The sequence below is a fragment of the Cenococcum geophilum genome (genome assembly GCF_001692895.1).
Source record: "Cenococcum geophilum 1.58 unplaced genomic scaffold K441scaffold_5, whole genome shotgun sequence".
Taxonomy (NCBI): domain Eukaryota; kingdom Fungi; phylum Ascomycota; class Dothideomycetes; order Gloniales; family Gloniaceae; genus Cenococcum; species Cenococcum geophilum.
In genome coordinates this window covers 1,248,963-1,275,564 of record NW_027137563.1, presented here as the reverse complement: position 1 = coordinate 1,275,564, position 26,602 = coordinate 1,248,963, and the positions used below count along the sequence as shown (strand labels likewise).

Sequence of the window (26,602 nt, the reverse complement as noted above, 5' to 3'; positions counted from 1 at the left end):
TAGGCTCGCGCCTATGCTTATTTGCCTGCTATTCTATTAACTTCTAGGCCTTTTCTAGGTTTGTATAGGCTACTTTCCAGGCTTCTTCTAAGCGCTTAGCGTACTGCTAGGCTTCCTTATAAAATAGTTTTTCGCGTACGGTCTGGGGCCCTTCTGGTCTTTCCTAGTTAAAGCTTGTGCGGGGTAGGTAACCCATTTCTAGTTAAATAGGGGCAAATCCGGTAGAGTCGTGGGGTAGGGTCGCTTAGGCGTAGTCTATTAAGGGCAACAGTTCGGCCTAGTTATTCTAGAAGTAGTTAACGAAAGGCCGGAGTCTCTAGTCTAAGTATTAATTTATAATCTCCGTTTAACCGTCTATCTGGGGGTAATATACCATAGAAAGCTTTAGCTTAATGCCTAGGATCTAGGTAAACTTATTCCAAAAGGCTAATATAAACTGCGGCCCGTGGTTGGATATAATAGTGTCTAGTGGTCCATAAATTCGGTAGACGTAGTGGATATACAGTTGGGCTGCCTTTTTAGTATTAATATTTTTGTAATAGGGAATTAAGAACAGGCGCTTGCCAAAGCGGTTAACCAGGATTATAACTATATCATATCCGTCACGGTCTGGAGGTAGCTTATAAAAGTCTATAGAGATATATTGCTAGGGGCGGTCGGGTATTAGGAGGGGTTTTAATAATCCTAGAGTCTTATCTCGTGGGATTATAGACCTATGGCAGTCGTTATAGTTCCGTATATAGCGGTCGATATCTATAACCATTCCAGGCTAGTAATAGCGGTCGCTAATAATCCTATAGGTCTTATTCTTTCTAGGGTAGGCCGTAGAGACCTAGGTATGTACTTCAGCAATAAGCCGAGTCCGTAAGTTCTATTCCTTTACCACTACCAGCCGTTCCTAATGCTTAAGTAATCCATTTTTAAGGGACCATAGGCTAGTAACGTTCTTTGCCTTTTTACGGTACTCCTGTAGAGAAGGGGCCGTACAGTTTATCTGCAGTAATTTGTCGATTAAGTTAAGTCCTAAAGGGTCAATAGGATACATCTCGGCGCCCAAGGAGTCTATACTTAGTTCTGCCTATATCCGGGGGTTAAGGTGCTCTAGTCATAGTAGCGTCTAGGTCTATAATAAGATCTTTACAGCCGTATAGTCACCTAGGTCTTATTCGCGCCTAGTAAAAGCATCCGCACGGTTTATAGCGCCTAGTCTATACATAATTAAGAAGTTAAACTAAGATAGGATATCCGCCTAGCGTGCCTGCTGGGCCGTAAGGGCCTTAGTTGTTATAAAGTATTCTAGGGCCTTATAATCTAATACTACTTTAATGGGTTTAGGGGTCCCCTTTAGCTATATACGCCAGTGCTAAAAGCTAGAAATAATAGCTAGCATTTCTTTATCATGGATGTGGTAGTTTAGTTTAGTATTTATTATAGTCTTTAAATAGTATGCGACAGGGTGCTATTCTCTGTCCGGTTGCTTCTAGGAAAAAACACTAGCTATTACGCTGTCTAAGGCATTAGTTTCTAGCATTAAGGGCCGTTCTGGGTTAAAGTGGGTAAGTAGGGGGGCCGACACTAGCCGTTTTTTAAGCTTATTAAAGGCCTGCATATATATAGCGTTAAAGTAAAAGGGCTAGTCTTTCCTAGTAAGGCGGTTAAGAGGCCAGGCGATCCTGCTATAGTTCTTAATAAAGCGTTAGTAGAAGTTATAGAAACCTAAAAATAATTACACCCCCTTTACGGTCTATGGGGGCGTCCACTAGTTAATTGCGGTTATTTTCTCTAGGTTGGCCTTAATTCCGTCCGTGCTAATAATAAAACCTAGGTACTTTATACGCTTAATACTAAATTCCGACTTCTTAATATTGGCCTAGAGGCTAGCTTTACGGAGCCGTTATAGGACTTTATAGACATACTCCTCGTATTCCAGTTCGTTCTCCGAGTAGATTATAATATTATCTAAATAGGCCGTATAGAAGTCGTTAAGGTAGTTAAAGAGTACATCATTTATATACCGCTGGTATGTAGCTAGTCCGTTAGTTAGTCTAAAAGAAAGTACCTTATATTTATACGTCCCGTAATAGGTCCGGAATATAGTAAGATTCTTAGACCTGGGGTCTATCCTAATTTAGTAAAAGGCCTAGCGGATATTAAGCTTTATAAAAACCTTAGCTCTACTTATTTAGGTAAGAGTCTTATTAAGTAAGGGCAGCGGGTAGCGGTCCTTACGGGTTATATTATTTAGCTTACGGTAGTTAATATAGAAGCGTAGTTCTCTATTTAGCTTTTTAATAAAGAGAATAGGTAAGTTAAAAGGGGCTTAGCTAGGCTTGATAAAGCCCTTATTTAGGTTATTAATAAGGTACTACTTCGTGGCCTATAATTCGGCAATAGACTATGGGTAGAGAGGGCTAAAGCTAAGGGTGCTTCCCTTATCTTGCTTAATCTCGATCTTGTAGTTATATAGTTAGTAGGGTGAAAGCATATTAGATACTGCCTTAGAGAATATATCCTTGAATTTCCGGTATTAATTAGGCAGTTTTTGCTCCACTAGTTCTTTATCCGTAAGCCCGCTTTCCTATCTACTAAGCTTACTTTCCTTTTCCTTAATTATTTGGTTAATTTTGTATAGGCTAGTTGTAAAGGTAATGGTATTAGGCTGAACTAAGTTCTGGTAGAATCCTACAGCGCTAATACAGCAGACATTAACTAGTAGGAGGTCCGTAGGTTTCTTTGGCGTCCGTTAGGCCGTGGTTTACGGTATAAAGTTTATAGCCTTCCTTAGCTTACGTTCCATTTTCCGTAAGTTGTCCTTCCTATTTATTAGTTTAGTGTAGCGTCCAATATCCCTAGCTTTCCTTTATGGCTTCATAGGGTTCTCTATAGAGAACTTAGCTAGGTCACTACCGACTTCCTAGGTCTCTAGTGCGGGTGGCGTAATATAGATAGTCTAAGGGCGGCGTAGTATACGGATCCGTTGCGGGTTAAGCTATATGTCCTTCTTAAAGGCCTAGTCTCTGCGCATAGCATCGGCCTAGTAAATGGTATTAATCTAGGGCTGTATAAGGTTTTCTATTATAATGCTAATTTCTTTTATAAAGGAAGGGGTTAAGGGTAGAGTTTCGGGCCAGATAAGCCGTCTACTCCGTACTTTAAGCTATAAGCCTAAATAGGCTAGCCATTTTCTTCCTAAGATTATATTATGGCTTCCTAAGTCCGTAATAAGAAAGGGGACGTTATACTACCTTCGTCCGTTAACGCGGAGGTAGATCCGCAAGATAGTTATAATAGGTAGCCCTATCTATCCGTTATAACCGTAAATAGGGATTAGTTTAGGTAGTTCTTTAAGGGGTGCATTTAAAAAATTAGCCAGTTTTGCAGCGCACTTTATATTAATTAAGGTAAAGGCATTTGCTCCTAAGTCAGCTAAAGCAGAGGTTAAAACTTAATATCTATTGCGAAATAAAGTATAAGGGATAGTGCAGCTTCTCCTATTAACTAGCCGACCTAGATTAATATATAATATATCGATCCCTTTTAACCCTAGAGAGGAGTTTTTCTCTAGGGTTCCTCTTTTTCTAGCTCTATACTATCCTCCTAAATTAATAGGACCTTATTTATCCTTGCCTTTATTAGGCAGTTCCTTATAGGGTGGCCTATTTAACCGCATAAGAAGCAAGCTCCTTAATCGCTAAGGGCCTATATATAGGGGTCGCTATATATAGGCCGGGTGTACACCGGGCCCGCAGTAGGGGTAGCTATGCGGCTAGCTGCCGGGTTAGCTGTAGGAGTTGCCGATCGTGCCGGGGCACTATAGGCCGTACTTGTAGTACTTGCGGCCTAGTTTGCAAGGTTTCTAGTTTTTAGCCGGTTAGCGCGTGCCTTAATTTAACGGAGGCCTTAGTTAATAGCTAGGCAATAGTCTATAAGTTCCTTTAACGTCTATACCGTAGTATAAGCTGGCAATACGGCCCGCTGTAGGTCTAGGGTAAGCTTGTCGAAGAGGTCTAGCAGCAGGTCTTCTTAGGAGATCTGGGCCTATCCGGCCAGGTATAGAAAGCAGGTTTAGAAGGCCAAAAAGGTCTCCGTTGTTTTCATATTTAGGCTTTTATAGCTAAGGCAGGCGTTCTATACTTTAAAAGGGTCTTTATAAATAGAAGATAAGTATTTAATTATTTCTTCTTTAGAGATAAAGGGGTCTGCTAAGTCTTCCGTGTATCGCGGGCGTAAATGCGTCTAGGCGTCTCCGCCAGTACGGCCGAAGACATAGGCCATTCTGGCTTAGGCATTAGGGAAGTAGTCTGTATTAACTTTAAGCTTATTCCGTAATTAAAGCTTCCAATTGTTAAATATAGGGTTAGTTCCGTCTGTAAGTAGTAGGGGGTCCGCGACCTTTACTAACCGCTTCGGTGCTATATGGGTCTCGGTAGATCCATTAAGGCGCTAGGATAGGGCCTAAAGGACTATAGTAAGTCTTTAGTTGTCTAATAATGACTTATTATTAGATATAGGGGTATCTCTAGCTTTAAGCAGCTCTCGCANTNGTTTAATTTNNGNATTAGNAGCCGCAAGCTCCGCCTAGGGGGTTGAAACGTTAATTGTTTCTTTGTCTAAAGTATTTAAGGGTCCTATAGCTGCTTTACCTGCTACTGTGGTTCGTGGCATAGTGGTAGGGGTGTTGGGTAATTCCGGGTAATTTCTTTAGGGGTTCTGGTCTGTGTATATCTTGTAGGTCCTTTCCTTAGGGTTCTATTCTTTTCTTTTAGGTCCTGTCCTTATGGTCCTAGTAATGTCCTTGGGGTCCTGTTCTGTGTTCTTGTAGATATATTTAAGTTCCTTCTTAGGAAGAAAGAGTAGAGTGAGCTTTAGATAATGTTAGCGACTTAGTTAATTAAGACATAAGCACGGCAAAAGGGTCGCGTAAGCCTGTACGATTGGATTGTCTATAAACGAGAATCTAAAGCTAGAGAAAAGGAAAGGAAAGGACAAGCAGCAACGTGAGGAGTTATATATAATCCCTAGTCACGTAAGAGTCACGTGAGCCCTGCGTCTACCATAACGTCTACCATAGCTGCCGCTTTCTGCCAGTGCCGTAACATTAGCTACAGTTTAAAGGTAAGACTTAACTAAACCTAATATCTTAGAGCCCGTCTCCTAGCACTAAGTAATCGCCTTTTTAAGCCCTTTAATGTTATAGCCGCTAGTAATTATAAATAGGCCTTAATTAATAAAGTTAACGTGTTAAATTTAGTCCTTATTATAGCGGATGCTGTCCAGTACTACTAAGAGCTTTGCCCCCTATAGTGGCTACGTAGTCTTACCTTTTAACTGCTATATATAAAGTTTAGTAATAGCGAAGACATAACTATTTATAACTAAGTATTAGACTATTTAGTTAAATAGGGCGTTTAGGGCCTCCTTATCCTATATCTCCCCTTCCTCCTTTATAGCTTCCTCCCCTATACCTATTATATATCGGGGGGGCTAATTTAGCACAGTTATAACCCGGGTTAATATAAGGTTAGGGCTACCTCTACTAATAATACGCCCGAACCCTATATAAGGTTATATAGCAATCGCCCCTAAATACCCTCGCGCGCGATTTTAGGCGAAAAGGTATATAATTTAAGTTTAATCGGTACTTCTAGGGGGTCGCGTAATGTTGCTCTAAATTTAATATACTTATACTATAGTGACTAAAACGCCTTAATATAGGACTATACTCTAGTAACTAAGACGTCTTAATATAGGACTGCACTACGGTTACTATAGTCCTATATTAAGGCGTCTTAGTCACTATAATCCTATATTAAGGCGTCTTAATTACTGCAGTGCAGTTATATATTAAGGCGTCTTAGTTACTAATATAGTTATACATTAAGGCGTCTTGGTTACTATAGTAAAATAACTATTTAGATATTCTTATAAAGCCAATCTAAAGAATGCCGGCTTTGTAGCTGTTTTAGCTAATTAATAGCCTATCTCTTATTTCTTACTATACCGTCTTTTACGCGCCGTCTTATATCCTTAATTATCTTATAGCGACAGCTATAAAATATAGCCTCGCTATTAACCTACTAGCGTGCCCCCTAGTAGCGGTTAAGAGCTTTAATTAACGGCCTACCCGCTAGCCCTAAAGTCTACTTAGTCTAGAGCTAAAAGACTAAATTACTATAAAGTATTTTATATTTCCTTAGCGGCGCCTATAGGTTAAGGATAAATAGGAGAGATAGTTAAGTATTAGCTTATGCCTGCGTTAGTAGGGGCGATGTGGATATAGTAGACGGCTAAGCGGGTGGTATAAATATAGTAGATAGCTAAGCGGGCGGTGCGGATATTATAGATAGCTAAGCGGACGATGCGGATATTATAGATGGCTAAGTAGATAGTGCGGATATTATAAACGGCTAAGCGGGTAGTGCGGATATTATAGACGGCTAAGTAGGCGGCGTAGATATAGTAAATATTATAGTAAACAGTATAGGCTTGCCTAAAGGTAGATATATAGACTCCGTAGGCCCTATTTAGATACTTATCTTTCTTTACTAGATCTATATAGGTGTAAATAATACTAATAACCTTTTTATCTCGCTAAGGCGTTCTAAAATCATCTATATACGTAATTAAACCCCCTTTATTTTAGAGATTGCGGCCTTATATTTTAGCTTAGCTACAGCCTTATAGGCGGGCTAGTATTTCCGTATTATTGGCTTATCTAATATAACTATATTAGCTAGTAAGCTTTTTACCTATATAGTAAACCTCTGGTACTCTTTATAGCTAAAGAGGGGGTCTTTTTATAAGGGGTAGAGTAGGAACTACTTATATAGGATTACTAAGTCCTATAATAGAATTACCCTAAGCGCGTAGAGGAGGCGTAGAAATCCTAAGCCTATAAAGTTAAGCTATATAACCTTATTATCGGCCCTACTTAGGTAGTAGGCCTCTATACATTTTAGCTAGATATTAGTCTTAGGCTATATCTTTAAATAAAGGGCCTTCTTTGGCACCTTCCATACGCGGGAAAAAAAGTAGCCCTTTTCTTTCTTTAGGAAGCCAGTAATTAACTATATAAATATATAGGGTAGGTAGCTAAGGTAGGCTCCTATTATTATATCTATATTCTAGCGTTTAGCCCATTTAATTTAGGTCTCCTTAACGCCGCTAAGCTTAGTATATTAGACGCTCTACTTATAGGCGCTATAGGTTTTCTCCTTTAAGTAAATTCCTACCCCCCAGAATATCTTTTTATTCTATTTAAACTGCGTATAATAGCTTAGCGGCCGTTATAGTACTTTAATACTACCAGGGAAGATGTATAGGTTATAGTAGTTCTCTAACTACCAAAAAAATAAAAAGCTTTTAGCGCTATCTTTACCCTAGTAGTTAAAGAAGTAGAAGGCTATTATAGAGAGGGGGTAGAGGATAGGGTTAGCGTTCCGTATATAGCCTATATACTTAACCTTGCCGTACTAATTCTGCTTCCCTTATATTATTAATATAATTATATACAACGCTAACTTGTTTAGTTTAGGCCCTTTATTCTCTAGTTTAATAAGGATAAGGTTAGTAAGCTAAATATTTTATTTACTTTTACTATAGGTAATAGTAGTATAGCCTAAAAAACGGGTTAGAAAACGGCAGCTATATAGACTAAATAGGGTATATATAAACCTAATAAATGCTTAGCTATAGTTTAAAGGTAAGACTTAACTAAACCTAGTATCTTAGAGCCCGTCTTCTAGCACTAAGTAATCGCCTTTTTAAGCCCTTTAATGTTATAGCCGCTAGTAATTATAAATAGGCCTTAATTAATAAAGTTAACGCGTTAAATTTAGTCCTTATTGCGGCGGATGCTGTCTAGTACTACTAAGAGCTTTGCCCCCTATAGTGGCTGCGTAGTCTTATCTTTTAACTACTATATATAAAGCTTAGTAATAGCGGAGACATAGCTATTTATAACTAAGTATTAGACTATCTCGTTAAATAGGGCGTCTAGGGCCTCCTTATCCTATATCTCCCCTTCCTCCTTTATAGCTTCCTCCCCTATACCTACAGCTGCCCCTACGGCTGCCCCTACGGCTACCTTCCCCCCTAACTACCCTACCCGCTTAACTGTCTTCTACCTCTTCTTTACCTACTCGCTATCTTTCTATATCTCTTTCTATTTTAACTTCCGTTTTTAATAGCTAGCAGCCCGTAATTCTTAGTTAATAACTTACTGCTCTAAAAATAGGTAAAGCTTATCTTCTGTTACCTAGGCGCTATCTATATTACCTTTTAATCTCGTATACTAGTCTTCCTACTCTTTCTGCTTTGGCTTATACGCCCTTATAGTATTCTTTAAGCGCTAGGCCTTATAAATATCGTATAGCCGTAACGTTTGGGCCTTAAATTCGTTCTAGAGGCTATAGGAGGAGGGGAAGGAGGAGGCTAGGGGGGCTTCCTTCGACTATAAAGTAGACCGTAGGGTAAGAAGATTTTTAAAAGACTCCATCTCCGTAAGAGGTTAGGGGGAAGACGCGTAAGCGTAGCGCGGGTATGGGTAAATAAAGCCATCGAACGCGTAAATATTAATAGAGGAGGAGAAGAAGAGAGCTCTATATTATAGAATTAGAATTATAGCAGGCCGTTCTATATAAAACTAGAAGCCCCGCGCGAGCCAGGAGCCGGCGCGGGCACGAGAACAGGAAGAGGGTCAAAAAATGGATTGTCGAGGCGACGATGAGGTCGAAGGCGCGCGACGAGGTCCTCCATACTAACCTAGTACTAACCTAGGCCTCAAAAACGCGTCTAAAAAGTAGGGGCCACCACCAAAGGGGGGGGGGTGATATTTGGACGATATGTCGCGGACCTTGGGGGGTCGTGCGTAACCCGAGGTTATGCCAAGCCTAACCCGGACCTCCGATACCTGCTTGCGGATATACGTATGTCCGCTAATTGATTCTATCTGAGCTTGCTGAAGTAATCAGACATTTTCGATTTTAACGTGTTCGGCAAGCAAGTGGCCACTGCAAGCATGTGGCCACCCCAAAAACTTACCAAAAAACACAAAAATTGTTTTTTAATATCTTAACAACGGCTTAATAATAAATTATAAAATTTTTTAATTAGACTCTCATATTTATTTTAAGACTAATATTAAAGTTTTAAAATAATTTAGTAAGTGGTTTTTAAGATATAATAATTAGGCTTAAATTTGAAAGCTAGATCCCAATATATTAATAATAGCTAAACTTATTACTCTAAAACTTTAATAGAGGTCTTAAAGTAAGTATAAGAATCTAATTATAAATTTTTATAAATTATTATTAAGCCGCTTTTAAGATATTAAAAAACGATTTTTGGGTTTTTTGGTAAGTTTTTGGGGTGGGCACATGCTTGCAGTGGCCACTTGCTGCTTGCCGAACACGTTACGTGGAGCGGATATAAAATTATTCCGAATATGTGGTCTGAGCTTGCTGAGGTAAGGAGCGTGTAATGAATTCCCATCGCCGAAATATTTCGTGGAGATTTACAACTCTGTAAAATCATTCTCGCATTCTCATTCAGCGAAAATGTCACGAATACCTGCTGCAAAAAGAAGACGATTGTCTCCCCCAGATTCCGAAGATTCGGCCAGTCACTCTTCAAAGAGTCAAAAATTGAACGGCACCACAGAAACCAAATTTTACTCACACGCGGCACAATGGAACCTCGAACAGGACTACGAACAGCGCCCGCGCAAGCTAAAGACCAAGAAGATGGAGACCTCGAGGCTCCCAATCAAGACCTCGGAGGGATGGGTAGAGCAGGAGCCTGCTCCAGAGCCTGAAGCAGATGAGGAGGACGGGAACAGCTTTTTGGAGTCTGACGGTGGTGAAGAAGAGGAGGAAGAGATGGAAGATGTAGAGGAAGAGAAACCGAAAATATCTCAGAGACAGCAGATAATTGAGGCGAAGGAAGAGCTGGCACGACTGGCAGGTCTGATCAACGAGGACCCAGAGGAACACGTTGGATCGCTTCGGGCATTGGCGCAAATTGCTGCGTCGGATAATATTACAGTCAGGAAACTGGCGCTGGCAACTCAGTTGGCTATATACAAGGATATAATCCCCGGTTACCGAATACGGCCATTGTCAGACGAGGACATAAAGTCGAAGTTATCTAAAGAAGTGCGACGACTTCGAAATTTTGAACAAGCTCTTGTCACCGGATATCAGGACTATATCCGTCATTTAGCTAAGCTGGCACGGGGTAATAAAGCCGAATCACCACAGGAGATTGGAAGTCAGGTTACTGTTGCGATTAGTTGCGCTTGCAATCTTCTCCTCGCTGTGCCGCACTTCAACTTTCGAGGAGAGCTCTTGAAGATTCTTGTGGATAAATTAAGTAGGAAAGGAATTGATACCGACTTTGTCAAATGCCGAGAAACTCTGGAAACTCTTTTTGAGAACGACGAAGACGGGAATGCTTCCCTTGATACTGTCACTATGTTGACAAAGATGATTAAAGCACGGAGTTACAATATGGATGAAAGTGTTTTGAATACCTTTCTTCATCTCAGGCTTCTGTCCGAGTTTTCATTCAAGGGCTCTCAGAACTCTATCGACAAGCCTTCAGAACAGCTCACCTCTGGAAAGAAACCAAAGGAAAAGCGGGAATTTAGGACCAAAAAACAGAGAAAGCTACTCAAAGAGCGCAAAGTAATTGAAAAGGAAATGAAAGAAGCAGATGCAACAGTCAGCCACGAAGAACGTGACAGGATGCAAGCCGAAACCCTGAAAATGGTCTTCGTTACCTACTTCCGCATTCTTAAAGCACGGTCGCCTAAGTTGATGGGTGCCGTGCTGGAAGGATTAGCGAGATACGCACATCTCATCAACCAAGATTTCTTCGGTGACATTCTAGAAGCGCTGAAGGATCTAATCGCTCATGCAGAGGCGGCAAACGGCACTGATCCTGGTGAGGAGGGTGCCGACGCAGAGGAAGAAGACGTCCCGCGAAATGCAACCCGTGAATCTCTCCTTTGCGTAATCACTGCCTTCGCGCTCTTACAGGGTCAAGACGGGAGCACAGCCGCAACTACCCTAAATCTAGACTTAAACTATTTCATCACTCATCTTTACCGCACTTTATACCCCGTCTCACTCAATACCGACATCGAATTCAGCGTCAAATCCTTGCACCTCCCCGACCCACACGCCCTCGATTCATCCGCCAAAACGCCCGCCACAAATAAAGTAAACGTCCAAACAACAACCGTTCTCCTCCTCCGCTCCCTCTCTTCCGTCCTGCTTCCCCCAACCGCCTTGCGCGCCGTCCCGCCGGTGCGACTCGCCGCATTCTGCAAGCAGCTCCTGACAGCATCCCTGCAACTACCCGAGAAGTCATGCATAGCGATGCTGGGTCTCATGAGCAACGTGACTAAGATCCACGGACGCAAGATCAGCGCGCTGTGGAATTCCGAGGAGAGGAAGGGGGATGGCGTGTTTGATCCACTCAGAGGGGAAGTGGAGGGAAGCAACCCGTTCGCAAGTACGGTCTGGGAGGGTGAAATTCTGCGACACCATTTTTGTCCCGTTGTGAGGGAGGCAGTTGGGGGCATTGAGAAGAATGTTTTGGATGCGAGGTAGAGTATGGATGATTATATTTGTCGTCCGCGTAGAATCCCGTTTGGTAAAATTATTTCTATAGCAAGGATACCCAACGCTGTAATGCTCTATAGTATGCCTAATTAGCTCCAGTAACACCTGCTTTGATCGTTGATCCAAGAGTTTGGCTTTAAAATTGCTGGCTATGGAAATGTCATTTCGGTTCTCCAAGTAAAGTATTGCCTGTCTTGAGTCCCACCAGGCATGAGAATGAAGAGAACCAATGCGCAGCTCGTTTAGTCATTATCAAGTCGTAGGCATTTTGGGTAAGCATTTAAGGGCCTTCAGAATGGTTTCTTAGAAATGACAACTGGACAATTTACCTCTGGGGCTGCGGTAAATAGAGCTTCGGAAGTAATTTAGCGCCTTGCATCGTAAGGGCCCTTTCCGGATACCCTCTGATGTATCAAGAGAGTGTTGCATGAAAACAATTGAACAAGCCGTGACTCAATGCAAAAAGAACACACACCCTCACTCCAGGAAACGCGAGCTCTATATCGAGAAACATGGGTAGAATCTTCTAATTATACAGGCCATGCACACGGCATGACACCGAATATTACAAAAGCTACAAAACAGAGGTATCCTACCTGCCCCACGATCACCAAATCAGCACTCAAACTGTTTCATTTAATGAAGGCCTACACCGCCTTCTTCGTGGCCAGATGCCATGCCATAACCTTCTGGAAAATGCCCCTGCCGCCTGTCTCGATGACGTCTCCGTGACACGGGATGATGCGATCGAAGTCCCACTTGTCGATTTTGGCAACGCTGCTGTTAAAACCCTTGCGGTCGCCGCTGCTGATCGCATACCACAGAAAACGCCTTTGGCCGGTGGCAGCGCCGTTGGTGTTGTTAAAGATGGTAAAGAGCCTAGTCCAGAAGCCAGATGTGGCAGACTCGCCAGTTTTGCTAAACTGCTCTGTAGCAGGGAGGTTGAACATCAGATCGGCCTCAATAAGCGTCTTGGTCGGCTTGTGGTTGAAGACCAGCTCTTTGTTGGGATGGGACGGCAGGTACGTGTACTCGAACTCGGAGTCAAATTCGGCATCCACAGTCGTGCTGTCCCTGTCCTTGGCGGTGAAGATGACGCTGAAGGGCACGTCTTCATTCTTCTGTTTGGCACGCTTCTCAGGCAGGCCTTCTGGGCCGAGCACTTTGGCTTGGGGGTAGGCGGCGTGCCATGGGCCTAGGAAAATATGATGCTACAAAACGGAGAATTAGAATGGCTAAAGCGGAGATGGCAGACTAATGGTATAAGAGATTTATCCTACCTCAATATCAAGCGCAGTTATATACTTAACTTCCCCCAGCTTGGCAACAGTTTCTTTAACTTCGTCTGATAATGCTACGGGAGAAAAGACGGCGAGGGCGCCGGATCGCAGACGGACTAAATCAATCCTGTTAGGAAAAGGGGTATATACAAATGAAAAGCTTCTTGAGGGATAAATACCAATTGTGCCTCTGCCACCAATCCTTATCCTCCCAAATCGCCAGAATGGTGCTGAGAAGGTAGTGATCACGTTTGGCACAACTTGACGGGTTACCATGACCTCCGCCGGGCTCTTCGGGATCAGCTTCGAGGTCATCTTGGCTTTTGCAGGGTCTGACTAATTATATGGAGGGTGAGAACTGTGAAAGTTTTAGGTCGGTGTTGGTAATGCTGTCGATGTGCAATAGAAGTAAATGACGAGGTCAACTTTAAGCTTTGAAATACGCGGGATAGAAGTTGAAATGCCACTGCGACAATGTCTCTGATGTTGGGTGGAAGTTTGAATTATGAGATGGTTAGATGGGAGGACCCGACAAGCTATTTATCCATCACGAGCCTTCCGGTGGAAACTTCGTCGAAATGCAAATTGTCTGGACCTGGCCAATCATACCACGTTGGATGCGCGACACTAAACCTTAACGAGTAGCCAAGCCGCTCTGTCAGCAACACATGCTATGACATCTTCCACCCGCTGGGGTAGGGCCTTGGACATGCCAAATACCAAGCATAGCCATTCCGAGAGTGCCGTGATAAACTCAGAACCGAGCATGTGGAGATAGGCGTAGTAATCAAGACCTTCTGGATGGATTTTATACTAAACACTTCCAGAAGCTACCTACGTAAACACCTCGGAATGTCAAACACCCGCAAATAGCTCGCTCTTCAAAACACTAATGATTTTCACAATGTCCCTCGGCAAATTCCTATCAGTTCCTGAAGCCACCTGTTGGCTCTGCCTCCATGACCTCAATTTGTCTGCGCCAGTATTCTTCTCTAGCTTCAATCGACGATTAATCACACGTCATCTCTTGACGAGGGAAAGTTTCGGATGAGAGATCGTCCGGGAGCCATAATCCACAGCGCTATAATGGAGATTGGCTCGACTGGCAAGACTGTGCGAGCCTTGAATGCTACAGATGCAAAGTGAAGGCCAAACCGGTCCTATGCAACAGATTTGCCTATCACCTCGCATTTTCAGCGCTAAGTTCAGCCATGAGGCCACCAACATCCCTCTTCTTTGCGTCCTCCTCGAGCTTGCCCTGGATGAACTTAGTTATATCTTTGACCTTTTCCAATGCAACATTCGTGCAGTTCAGAAGAGTTAATGCACCGACCGAAGTTCCTCCATACTTTGCAATCTGGCAGACTTCTCCGTGCTTGTTCATTGTAATGACCACCTCGCCTTCTCGGACTTGCTCTTCTGCCAGATTTGCGTCCACTAGCACAGTCTCTCCAGAATCGTAGTATGAGAATNTCATGCAAATAGGATGGTGCAGCATCGATAACGGTATAGGCTCGCGCTCTCGAATGCTGAATATAGTCGCGTTCTCTCCCTCCACGGCAACGTCGGGCCGACGAAAGTGCTGCAGAGCCGCTACTACGGCAATGCAAGACGCATCAATGAGGCCACCGTCGTGATCTACGATGTGAACGTCGGCGCGGAGAGAGAAGCACTTTGCGCCAGCAATTATACAAAGAGATTCTGTGTCTAAGGCACCGCCACGGCGAATAGCTTTCTCGAGGATTCGGGAGAGGATGATTTCGGCATCTGTAGGTCTATGGGCTCAGTTAGGGTGCTTGAGACAAGTAGCCTGAAACCAATAATATCTAAGAAGCGTACCGGCCGACTTCGAATGCGGGCGAAGCCATAGGAGAGAATTCGGTGCTCATGTTGAAGATGCCGTCAAATTTGCGGTCTGGGAAAGGTGCGGTTACCTCTGCCGATATTCTGGCGATGACCCTGGATCTATCATTTAGTGAGGTTTAATTAGCATTACGATAGCGATTTTACCTGGTTTTGCCCAGCTGAACGTCCGCAACACCATATTCATCTCCGAAAGTAAGCTCTAGGTTTCGAAACGAGTCGAATGACCGTCCATCTAGCCGAATATTTTCCCGGAGCGCCTGCTGAATGAACTCACGCTCGTTGATTGATATATCAGCTTCACGGGGCATCTTGACGAGATTTAGCAGCTGCAGCGGGGCTCAAGAATTCCTTGCTTGTGTTTAGTGCCGCAGGAAAATATCCTGGGTATCCGGCGAATCGTTAACCCGAAGCTGCTCTAGAATTCCCAGCTCTTGAGCCTCACTTTCACCAGCAGTATCTCAAGCAACCAATTTCCCACTCATACCAAAGACTACACACAATGACTACAGCTCATCGACCTACGTTTGATCCAGTAAGTCTGTCACAGCTTTTGAACCTGCAACTTGTGACCCTAACGGCTACTTAGGCACGCGGCAAAGACGCTCAACGCGGACCGGCCTACCATCAACGACTACTACCAGCTCACACTGTCCTTAAGCACAGGTGTGTATCTATGTTCAAATGCTACATACAATTATCTTACACATATACAGACAGCCAGGACAAGGTGGCAGTGCAGATAACGAAGTGCGTGACCTTCGTGCTGAACTCCTGAAGGCCGAGGCAGTACACTTTGCGAAAAAGAACGGCGGATCAGCACCAGAAGACAATGAATCCCCCGAAATTTCGTCATCTATGCCAAAGCGACAACTAGAAACATCTACTGGGGACGATGTAGAGGAGAATGAAGAATCCGAGGCGAAACGGAGGCGTCTTATATTGGAGGAAGCTAAAGATATTGATGCAGACTCGGATGGAGGCAGCAGTGAGAGCAGCGATAGCAGTGGTGAAGAGTACGGCATACATATCCCAGATTGGAGGATTCTAATAATATGAGGGTAGTGATGACGACGAGGAGGACGAAACTGCAGAGTTAATGCGCGAATTGGCGAAGATAAAGAAGGAAAGAGCCGAAGCAAAAGCTAGAGAAGTAGGTTTTGCTGCTATTAAATTATAATGTGGATGCTAAGCTTCTATTTGCAGGAAGCGGAGAGGGCAGCGAAGGAAGAAGAGCAGCGCGAGTTCGACATAGCTCGAGGTAATCCACTATTGAATCCAAAAGACTTCAATGTCAAGCGCCGGTATGTTTCCCACATGCGACACGTAAACACAGCAGCTGAACAGCTCATCTAGATGGGATGACGATGTCGTATTCAAGAACCAGGCCCGGGGGACCGAGGATAAGAAAAAGGAATTCGTGAACGATATGCTGCGATCAGATTTCCACAGACGCTTCATGGTGAGTCTGGAAATTCGCCACGTTCGGGCACACCGTAGCTAATGAGTGGCAAAGAGCAAATACGTGCGATGAGCTGAACTCGTATGTTATTTCACATTCGGCATTTCCAGTGCATCGCGGCGTCCCGAGACAGGCTTCTACGGAGAGTCGAGACCAATGGGTGGAGTTGGTGGAGGAGGCGCAGCAGGGAAGGGAGAAGTGACGCAAGTGGGCCTTATCTGAGATCGGCAAAGCTCAAACCCTCACAGGCACGAGCGAAGCTGCACTGCCCAGCCACCAGCCAGATCGCAAATCATGTAAGGTGGCCTGAACACTATCCGTCATTGGTAGAGAAAAAACTACGCAGGGGAGCAGGGCCCAATTCTATCTTAACCTTATACTAAATTCAATTGTTGTATAGCGTATGAGAATCTTGGAAGAGCCCACGTTTGGAGCACTATCACAAGCGAACCCAGGGTATTGCTTACTCCAAATCAAGTTATGGAGCAAAAAAGCACGCCTTCATCCACTGCAAACCCAAGTGTGGGGTTATGATATTCCCAGGGATCCAGAGCCGCCACATGCTGCCAGCATAGCACCAGAACAGTTTAGACCTGTTCCTTGCCGGTTAGACCTATTCCATGCTTGTGATACCCGAAGCTGGAAGCAACCGCTCTCACCGATCTACTACAGGACAGCTGATTTGCAGTGACGACATCTCCACTGCCCCTCCAAGCCTGTTCTTTTTCTCGAACCTGTCTGCTTTGGGACCTAGAGTGGAGGGGTTGGAAGTGACTAAAGAATGATAAATAGCAACTGATCCTACTTATGTTTTGATAGACAAGCTCTCGGATACACTCAATTCAATCAATTCCTTTTTATAAAACCATCAACAGGTCTAATTAAAGTTTAACTACTCCAATTCATATTCATCATGTCCAACTACGATAACGACAGCTACGGCAGCGGCAACCGCACCAGGGGAGGCTATGGCGGAAACGACGACAGCTACGAGGGTAATGACTCCAGTAACACTTATGGAAGCACCAAGCGCCCCGACAATACTTACGGAGGAAACGACAACAATGATAGTCACGGTAGCGCTAGGCGCTCAGACAACACCTATGGCGGAAACGACAACAGCGACAGCTATGGCAGCACAAACCAATCAAGCAATGACAGCTACGGCAGTACTAAGAAGACGGGCAATACCTACGGAGACGACGATGACAGTTATGGAAGCTCCAAGAAGTCTAGCAACACATACGGCGGTGATGATACCTACGGTAGCACCAAGCGATCAGACAACACCTATGGAAACGATAACAACGACAGCTATGGCAGCACAAACCAATCAAACAATGACAGCTACGGCAGCACTAAGAAGTCATCCAACACCTATGGAGACAACGATGACAGCTATGGAAGCTCTAAGAAGTCTGGCAACACATACGGTGATGACGATACCTACGGCAGCAAGAAGCGATCTGATAACACTTATGGCGGCGACGATAGCACCGACACTTATGGCGTAGGTCTTCCATTATTACCAATCCCCAGTGACCTACCATTTTCCCTGCCAATTCATGCTAACTAATCCACCCCAGAACAACTCCTCTTCCGACACTTACGGGTCCGGTACGACTGGCGGCGTCGGCTACGGCAACAAAAAGTCCACTGGCGGCGGCGGCGACGACTCTTACGACAACAGCAACACGAGGTACGGCGGCGGCGATGACACGGCGGCGTACTCTGGCAGCGGTGGCTACGGCAGCGGGACGACGGGTGGAGCCGGGTACGGCAACAAGACAGGAAGCCACGGCGGCAGGGGTGGTAATGATGATAGCAATTACTAAGCTCTTGAAGCTTTTATGGGCGGTGGCTGTAGGATTATAAATTATGTTCTACGGGCAATGTAACGCCTCTGCTGTTGTTCAGTCAAATAAAGGGGCCGCTCAGTTGCAAAATTTGGCTCCAGATCAGATCAGTTCTAGAGGCTCTAAATGAATCTGATTCTGATTCTAATGCGATTGTTCGGTTAAAATGAAGCTACAGCCACAAATTTTCGATGTTCCTCTGATCGCCCAAAAAAAGGCTGGGGTCTACTGAAAAGTTGGTAACTTTACCATATAAAGTTTCTGATCTAAAGGTCTTGGCGTCGGATTAAAATCCTGGTTTAGAATTCGGCTTAAAGCTTTAGATTGCGCACACCTGTGTAATTTTGTGAAGCCACAGACGCGGTGAATCGGGAAGGAACGCGCTTTTCTGCCGGACTTTCAGTTCAGATTTAATTTGACGTTTTCGTAACCGAACAGCCCCAAAATCTTGGCCACTAACTTACTAGTTACACAACCCCCAATTGATACGCGTACACCCCCCACCGAACAGGCTTAGATTCTTCCTCTTCAGGTTAGAATATCACGTGTGTTTGACTTGTATGCATCTGCATCGCGAAAATCAAACTTTCAAAATGTAACTTCTACGACTGTACCACCAGAATCAAGTCTTGATTTCAACTATAGTATAACTCGTAGAGTTTAAATTAAAGCTGGAATGCACCAAAGGACCCCTCAGCAAAGTCGTGCTGAAAGGACAAGGCCCCACGACCACCGTAAGCCTGCCGCTAATACTTGGCAAGCCATCTGCAGAGGTATCTTGACTTCTACCACTATTACCACCTGTATTACCACCTGTAATGCCACCTGTAATACTACCTATAATACTACCTACTTGCTCCGGAGTCGACTGAGTTGATTGCGCAGTGATCTGTAAGGCAGTACTTGAACTGATTTGGCTGCTACCGCCTCTGCTTAAGGCTCTGCGCCCGCGCCCACGACTGTCAGTTTTTGAGCTGAATTTTGACACCGTATAGCCCTGCCCTTTAGTGAACTCGTTAATATTATTAAGGGCAAAGTTTGCGCAATTGCATAGCTTTAACGGAGGTGGGTTGAGAGCCATGGTAGATGTAGGGAAAAGTATGCAAATGCGAGGTGTTGATTTAGGTATGGGCGCGCGACAGTTGCGCACTAATGCAGATGCATACAAGTCAAACACACGTGATGTTCTAACCTGAAGAGGAAGAATCTAAGCCTGTTCGGTGGGGGGTGTACGCGTATCAATTGGGGGGTGTGTGCGCAGTAATTAGAGGGCGTGTAACTAGTAGTGGCCTAAATAAATTAGATATCCATAGCCTCTATTTAGTGGATCTTGCTTACGCTTTTAACAAACTCGCCAAAGGCTCTCAGACGTGATTGAGCGAGAAGGAGGACGGCCCTGCTGTTATTCCGACGCTAGCCAAAAAAATCACGTCTGAGCTCGCCGAGGTAAACTTCTTCCATCTCTCACCTCAATTTTTCGTGTCCTACCTCATTTCGAATTATTTCTTTCGTTGCAAATATTGTCCTGCCCTTTGCATAACGAAGTTATAATTGCAGAAACCATTTTGCTCCTCCCCAAAGATGAGCGCAACAGCCAAAGGTGACACGAAATGGGACGATTCGGCAAGGCTGTACATGTCTAAGTACGAGGCTGCGTATCAAGGCTCCACGGCTGATGATGGGGATAAAACGACGACTTTCTATATAAAGTTGTGGGAGAACGTTTTTGGGACTGTGATTGATAACGAGAGAAGAGAGAAAATTGTCGCGATGCGGGTTCTTGATGACGAGGGGATTGGTAGTGGGGTAAATGTGTCGGTTTTAGGGAAGGTCGTTGAAAATTCGGAAGAGCTCAGAGATGAGCTAGATGTGTTCACATGCTTTGATGCCAAGCAGCTTGGTGCATTACCGGAGATGAGGAAGGGTAAGATACGAAGGTATGATTCGGAGGAGAAAGATGAGGAAGAATGGAAAATAGGTTTTGCTGGGTCATGTGAACTTCTGTGAGTGACCATTCTTTACTGGGAGATAAGGCTGGGCTGATTGGTAGAGTGCAAATGTGTACGGACGAGAAAGGCCGCGATTGGACCAGGGGCTTCAGCCTGCCGTTTAAGGAGAGCTTGCTCTTGCGCACCATGAAAACACTCCACATCCCGTTGGAATGGCTGGTCATGCGCAGCAATGATATCGGCACTTGCTATGTCGACGGTAGTATCCACACAGATCGAAGTAAGCACCCATCATGGTCCTCCCTTCCCTCCACCCAAGCTGCAGAAGCGTTGCTGATGCCCAGTACATTTAGACTTCATCATTCAAACGCCGTTCTATAGATCTGGGGGTGTCTGGGCCTTGGCCTTCACCATTCGTAATCCCCGAGGTGCAGCACCAAAAGAGCCCGTTTACATGGCCGATACTACAGAAGCGGAAGAATGTGAAGAAGGCACGAGTGCTGTCAAAGCCATCGGGCTGTTTGAAGCTAACGCCATAGTCGATCTAGCCAGTATCGTTGAGGAAGTCCGCACCTTTGCAGCAACATATCGACATCCTTTACTCTTGCCGATTCAAATGCTATCGTACCATGTGCATGAATCAGCTCGTCAGTTTATGAGTATCTCTCGGGAACTAACGGAGATCGAGGAGGCCATCGATCCAGCTGCGATAGATGTATTTCATGAATTCGACACCGGGGGCGCAAAGACGCAAACGAGTTATGGGGCATTGAGTAAGAGGCTGTATCAATGTAGTAACTCACTGGTAGAACTAGATCGTCGACGAGATTTTGAGAAGCGTCTTTCAGCGTTGCTACTGAAGGAGGTCTGCATTGGAACTCGTGAAGTGTTTGGCAGCGGCGATGCGGTCAGCTACTGGATACATGAGCGAAACATGGCCAGATTGCAGGCCGTGACTCAGAGAATCGAGGCCGTTATGGAGATGGGGGACTTAAGGAGCCTAGATTTGGTGTCCCTTCCTCGGCGAATTGATGGATTGATAGGCCTGGTATGACACTCCACACTATTGGCTCTTGTATAAACATTGCTGACAGTTTCACTTTTAGATACGCAATTTAGTCTCACAACAAGACAGCCAGGCAAATATCCAAATCGCAAGGCTCACTCTTCAAGAGAACAATCAAATGCGAGCACTAACCGAAGCTTCCCTATCCATAGCAGAAGAATCGAGGCGGATAGCTCTTGCGGCGCAGAAGGATAGCAATGCCATGAAGAAGATTGCCGCACTAACCACGGCATTCTTGCCAGGCACATATATCGCAGTAGGTTGAGAGAGCCGAACGGATGAGGCATTAATGCTGACTGGCTATGATAGTCCCTCTTTAGCACAACCATGTTTAATTTTCAGACTGAAGGAGGGCCGTCTGTATCAAGCTACTTCTGGATATATTGGGTTGTGACTCTTCCCTTGACCATCCTGGTATTCTCGGCACTTCAGTATTGGATGCATAGGAGAGAGGTGAAGGACAGGAAGAGCTTGCCCGATGAAGAGAAGACACCACTCTCAAAAGAGGGGACCAAGATGCAGAAACACGAGTAGTAATTAACGACGACATAATGATTTCCCAATTTTCAGGCTAGAACCCTATGCCATTAACTTATTAACTTGAACAGAGGGGCGATCGAGACATCAGCAAAGATGAGATTTCCTTCAAGGTACGGACCGTACCAGGCTCATCTTCGTCGCTTTGACTGAATTCCACCTGATCCCTAACACTCTAGGCAGCGAAAGATACACTGAAATTTGCGACAATCTATCTCCCTGCGCCTCAAGGAACGTTCTACTCCCCCGCTCCGCCCTCCAGATTCTGAACCCATTGGTGCACCCGGCATGTGTGTCATTGGTTGGTAATGCGCCATACCATGGGGGCGCCTGTCTCCAAGATGTCACCGTGAAAACATCAGCTAAACCAACTTCGCCCTGTACGGCAGGCTGGTAAAATGTCTCACTAGCCCCACCGTCATGCGGTCCAGCAAGGCAAACTTGGATGAGCCGTTGCACGTCCGCATGGATCCTGCGTCACCGCATGACGAAGAAAGCCCTAGTTTGGCTCTTGGGGCATCCCCTGATGGCGGTACTTCGCCTTCTGATGCCTTTCACCCACAAGTTAAGAGGGAACAGCCTGCTTCTGAAACGAAAAGGGGATGAGAAGGTATAAGCCTACGTCTTGGGATTGTGGCTTTTCACCCAAGTGCATCCAGCGATGTATGGCCCGAGCCTGACTTTATGCGCGCACCTTAAAACCCTCGTTTCTGGCTCCCTCTCTGCTGTGCCACCCGGATGTCTTGGAAGTTACCGAGGCCGCATTACTACCAAGGACCGACTAGGCTAGTAGCCAGGGCGCTTGAATAAGTTATCTAAGTGGGAGTCTGCCTTATAAGCTCTAACGCTATTGGCCTAGGATTGATACAGGCTGGGTATAAATAGGAGCGATCTCCCCTCGTTGACTTCCTCATCCTTCGTCTTCATTCCAAACGGCCATACTTCTATTCCAAATGGCTAAACTCCCCCGTTCTCGGAAACACCATGGACATCTCACCGCGCGAAGCCATCCATACCGTAAAGAAGCTACTCTGCCATTGTGCTCCGATGCACATGTGGGCGCCGAGAAGCACATTCTCGACCCTTGGCGCGATTCACTTATACAGCAAGGCATGGAGAAAGGATAGCAAGCAGTGGGCGGCATTACAGGAGATCCTCTAGAACAAGAAGAAGATTGTCTTTATAACTGGAGCTGGTATTTCCACAAATGCAGGTGGTAAGAGTCCCTTTGCCAAACTGTAATCGCATTTTTCTCACCTGTTTATTATTAGTCAACGATTTTCGTATAACCTCCAGTACAAAGCTATCTAGCCAAAACGTTTTCGATATATCGGCCTTGTCTTCGGCGAATTCTACTACTTGGTTTTACGATCTTGTCTTTAAAATGTTCTAATCTACATCGGAATTGCAGCCGACCGCCTTTCACCATTTCATGGATGAGCTGGCTCAGTCCGGCCGCCTCCAGCGATATTACACTCAGAACATTGACTGTTTTGACGCTAGGCTGTCTTGGCTGTCTCAAAAAACAGTGCAGCTTCACGGTCGGTTAGACACGTTGATCTGCCAACTGTGTCAAGATACGAAGAAAGTTGGGCTCGAAGAGTTCGAGCGAGTAGTGGCTTCCTCGTGTTACAAGTGCGAGACTACTAGCGAGGATCAGGTAAGGAGAGGCAAGGGAGCACTCGGCGTTAGTCTATTTGCCGAAAATACTCCTTTATGGAGGAGACAATCCAGATGAGTCTGATATTGCTGCGTCGTTTGAGCAGGATCTTTCCGGGCCGGTAGACGCTGTCATTATCGCAGGGATAAGATTACAAGTTTCAACGGCAAGGAAGTTTTTAAAGCATCTCTGTAAGACGGTAAAATCTAGGAATGGCATTAACGTAGTTGACCGGGAAGCGAGCCACCCCACGTAGCGAGCCACATACAGGTGATATTTGATCAATTTATAATAAAATCAACAACGAGCTTATATATATTCTAAATAGGCCAAATTGAGGCTTTTATACTACTATTTTGATCGCGATATCGCTTGAATTAATTTATCTGCGTTTTGGTGGTGATATAACGTATTCGGTAAGCAAGTGGCCACCGCAAGCATGTGGCCACTGTACCAAAAAACCCAAAAATAGTTTTTTAATATCTTAACAACGGCTTAATAATAAATTATATAAATTTAAATTTAGACATTCCCACCTATTTTAAGACCTCTATTAAAGCTTTAAAGTAATTTAATAAGTGGTTCTTAAGATATAATAGTTAGGCTTAAATTTAAGAGCTAAATCTTAATATATTTATAACGGCTTAACTAATTACTCTAAAACTCTAATAGAGGTCTTAAAGTAAGTATGAGAGTTTAATTATAACTTTTTATTATAATTTTTTAGGCCGTTGTTAATATATTAAAGACCGATTTTTAGGTTTTTTAGTAAGTTTTTGGGGTGGCCATATGCTTGCGGTGGCCACTTGCTTACCGAATACGTTAACGTATCTTACCACTCATCCGCCACACCAGTCACCCGCCCACCCTAAAAACCCACCAAAAATCGGAAAAACTGCACCTTAATATCTTAACAACGGCTTAATAATAAATTCTGAAATTTTATAATTAGCCTTTTATATATATTTTAAACCTCTTATTATATTTAAAAAGGAATCTATTAAGTAGCTCTAGAGATATTATAATTTAGCTTAAGATTAGGGGCTAAAACCTAATATCTTAATAATGGCCAGGCTTATTACGCTAGAACTTTATTAAAAGTCTTAATATAGGTATAAAAGGCTAATTATAAAATTTCAGAATTTATTATTAAGCCGTTGTTAAGATATTAAGGTGCAGTTTTTCCGATTTTTGGTGGGTTTTTAGGGTGGGTGGGTAACTGGTGTGGCGGATAAGTGGTAAGATACGTTAGACCTACGCGCTAACTAACTATATGGGCGACTACCACATTCCTGCGACGTCCCTTTCCAGATTAACGACCTGTTAATCTACTTATTTGCAGGCTAAGGATTACACCTAAATATATAAGAGAGGTGGGCCTAATCCTAATTATATTTACTGCGGTTTAGAACGGCTCTGCTTAATATAGTAATATTAAGCTCTAGTAGAGTCATTCCTTCCTTATACTTCCTTTAAGTTAACTTTTATACGGAGGCCTTCTGCTTTTATAGATCTTTAGATTTTAATTAATTGACGTCTTCCTAACTAAGAACTTTGCCCTTACTAAAGAGTTGTCTGCTTAACTTCTTATTAATATAAAAGCTTTAATATTTAATATTTTCTTCCCTTTAGATATAGGAGTTAGTCGCGAAGCCTATTAAAGCTTTAAATAGCTTTCTAAGACGTTGTTAAGTTGGGGTCTTAAGTAAGCCATTAGGTCGCGCGGTCGTTAATTTATTAATTTAATTATATAGAGATTTAATTTCCCTTATAGTTCTTAGCGTCTTTAAAGTGCATAAAGTAGTAAGTATATTTAATTCCTCTATATTCTGGCTTTTAGAAGGCTCTATATAGGTAAGAGTCTTTAAAATAGTAGTAGGATTATAAGGTAGAAGGCCTATAGCTTTTTAGGCGCTATAGATTATATTATAAGTAAATACCTATATACGCGCCTTTAGGTAGAGCTTTAAAAAATATTCCTTATTAACGCCTAAGTGGCTATATTAATAGAAGTTATCTACTTATTTCCTGTAGTAGTAAGAAAGTGGCCTAAAATAACCTATATTTAGTAGTTAAAGCTTATAAGTTAAATAAGGTAATAGGACTATTAGGATAATTTTATACGCAAGTATATACTTAACAAATTACTAAATAGGGTGGCTTAAATAATTATCTATTAAAAGTAAGCGATATTACTATATTTTACCGTTGGAATCTTCTATAAGGTATCTCGTATATTTATTATAATATTTAATATAATATAGGCTTAAGGAGTTATCTATCTACCTACTAGGGGAGGTAGCGTATATATATCCGCAAAGGCCCTTATTTTACTTACTAATTTAATACTATCCTTCTAGGTAGTTTGCGCCTTCTAAATTAAGAAGGTAGGTAGTAGAGAGCTATTAGCGGAAATTGTCTTAATAATAGATACTAACTCACAAGAGCCTAGCTGTATAACTATTCGATTTTTTAACCTCTCCCTATATGCCTTGCCTAATACAATTACCTAGGCCACTGCTATAAGGCCTAGTATTACCCCCTTCTTATTAAAGTTGCTAATAAATTTTAAATACTTAACTTAATATTACTTACGAATAGTATAGAAGAACGTAAACTAATTACGTATAACTACTAGATTATTATTTTAAGCTCTTTAGTAGTTAAGCTAATAACTTAATATAATACTAAAACTATGGCGTTAAACGAATCTTTACCCCTAATGCTTACCTACGGTTTAGCCTTTCCCTAAAAGGGAATAAGCTATTTTTAAGAGAATATTAACCTTTAACAGAAGGCCCTAGGATTAATATTCGTAGATCTATTTAATAATTTATTGTTCTTATAAAGGATGTAATAAACCTAGGTAAGCTTCATGTTATAGAAAATGGCTAGTAAGATAATATCTAATAGTAGATCTAGGTGCTCCGTGGGCGCTAAAGGCCTTATAAATTAACGGCTTAACACTAGAAAAAAGATCTTGTATAATACTTTGTATAGTAGTCTCGGCTTCGCGAGAGGGTAAAGATTGATTTGGCATCTTGTAATATGCTAAGGTTTTTTAATTTTAGTGTAATTTGCTATGAAATTAAAAATGGTAGGAATATTCTTATGTGGCTCGCTACGTGGAGTGGCTCGCTTCCTGGTCAACTACGTTATATTGTGGATTAATAATGAGCCCCCTACGCAGGGCTTAGTTTTCGAACCCCTTATTAGTTATTAGCTGCTAAAAGACTGTAATAGTTTTGCCTCTTTAACAGGATAATTAAACTGTTTTTATACAATGCTTTACTCTTACACTT

At 43.3% G+C, this 26,602-nt stretch overlaps 8 protein-coding genes across 8 annotated transcripts; 5 read left to right on the top strand and 3 right to left on the bottom strand.

Annotated features, from left to right (window-relative positions):
* The first annotated feature begins 9,528 nt into the window (after positions 1-9,528).
* Positions 9,529-11,959, top strand: K441DRAFT_653340 (nucleolar complex protein-like protein 3). The gene has a single exon (XM_067647528.1). It carries the CDS (start codon positions 9,558-9,560, stop codon positions 11,613-11,615), a length of 2,058 nt encoding a protein of 685 aa, XP_067508454.1. The 5' UTR covers positions 9,529-9,557; the 3' UTR covers positions 11,616-11,959.
* A 315-nt stretch (positions 11,960-12,274) lies between these two features.
* K441DRAFT_684491 (uncharacterized protein) lies at positions 12,275-13,222 on the bottom strand (the record flags this gene model as incomplete). Its single annotated transcript, XM_067651785.1, has 3 exons — positions 12,275-12,838; positions 12,908-13,023; positions 13,087-13,222. The coding sequence occupies 3 exons, from the start codon at positions 13,220-13,222 to the stop codon at positions 12,275-12,277; spliced, it is 816 nt and encodes a 271-aa protein (XP_067508453.1).
* A 455-nt stretch (positions 13,223-13,677) lies between these two features.
* K441DRAFT_653336 (exoribonuclease) lies at positions 13,678-15,107 on the bottom strand. Its single transcript, XM_067647527.1, has 3 exons — positions 14,918-15,107; positions 14,747-14,866; positions 13,678-14,682 (listed from the first exon to the last, which is right to left on the bottom strand). Exons 1-3 carry the CDS (start codon positions 15,079-15,081, stop codon positions 14,088-14,090), a joined length of 879 nt encoding a protein of 292 aa, XP_067508452.1. The 5' UTR covers positions 15,082-15,107; the 3' UTR covers positions 13,678-14,087.
* A 59-nt stretch (positions 15,108-15,166) lies between these two features.
* K441DRAFT_653335 (Cwf15/Cwc15 cell cycle control protein) lies at positions 15,167-16,588 on the top strand. The gene is made up of 7 exons (XM_067647526.1): positions 15,167-15,305; positions 15,360-15,436; positions 15,487-15,786; positions 15,836-15,923; positions 15,977-16,074; positions 16,127-16,232; positions 16,287-16,588. The coding sequence occupies exons 1-7, from the start codon at positions 15,273-15,275 to the stop codon at positions 16,302-16,304; spliced, it is 720 nt and encodes a 239-aa protein (XP_067508451.1). The 5' UTR covers positions 15,167-15,272; the 3' UTR covers positions 16,305-16,588.
* A 611-nt stretch (positions 16,589-17,199) lies between these two features.
* K441DRAFT_436758 (uncharacterized protein) lies at positions 17,200-18,061 on the top strand (the record flags this gene model as incomplete). The annotated part of the gene is made up of 2 exons (XM_067641658.1): positions 17,200-17,742; positions 17,819-18,061. Coding segments are annotated over 2 exons (786 nt in total), but the record flags the coding sequence as incomplete, so codon positions are not given.
* A 527-nt stretch (positions 18,062-18,588) lies between these two features.
* K441DRAFT_253585 (uncharacterized protein) lies at positions 18,589-19,378 on the bottom strand. The gene has a single exon (XM_067640785.1). The coding sequence runs from the start codon at positions 19,167-19,169 to the stop codon at positions 18,711-18,713; it is 459 nt and encodes a 152-aa protein (XP_067508449.1). The 5' UTR covers positions 19,170-19,378; the 3' UTR covers positions 18,589-18,710.
* Positions 19,379-19,669: 291 nt separating this feature from the next.
* Positions 19,670-21,637, top strand: K441DRAFT_673935 (uncharacterized protein; the record flags this gene model as incomplete). The annotated part of the gene is made up of 5 exons (XM_067650689.1): positions 19,670-20,091; positions 20,139-20,317; positions 20,391-21,085; positions 21,144-21,359; positions 21,413-21,637. The coding sequence occupies 5 exons, from the start codon at positions 19,670-19,672 to the stop codon at positions 21,635-21,637; spliced, it is 1,737 nt and encodes a 578-aa protein (XP_067508448.1).
* A 1,164-nt stretch (positions 21,638-22,801) lies between these two features.
* On the top strand, positions 22,802-23,666 carry K441DRAFT_733262 (uncharacterized protein). The gene is made up of 2 exons (XM_067654252.1): positions 22,802-22,856; positions 22,912-23,666. The coding sequence occupies exon 2, from the start codon at positions 23,073-23,075 to the stop codon at positions 23,376-23,378; it is 306 nt and encodes a 101-aa protein (XP_067508447.1). The 5' UTR covers positions 22,802-22,856; positions 22,912-23,072; the 3' UTR covers positions 23,379-23,666.
* Positions 23,667-26,602: the final 2,936 nt, after the last annotated feature.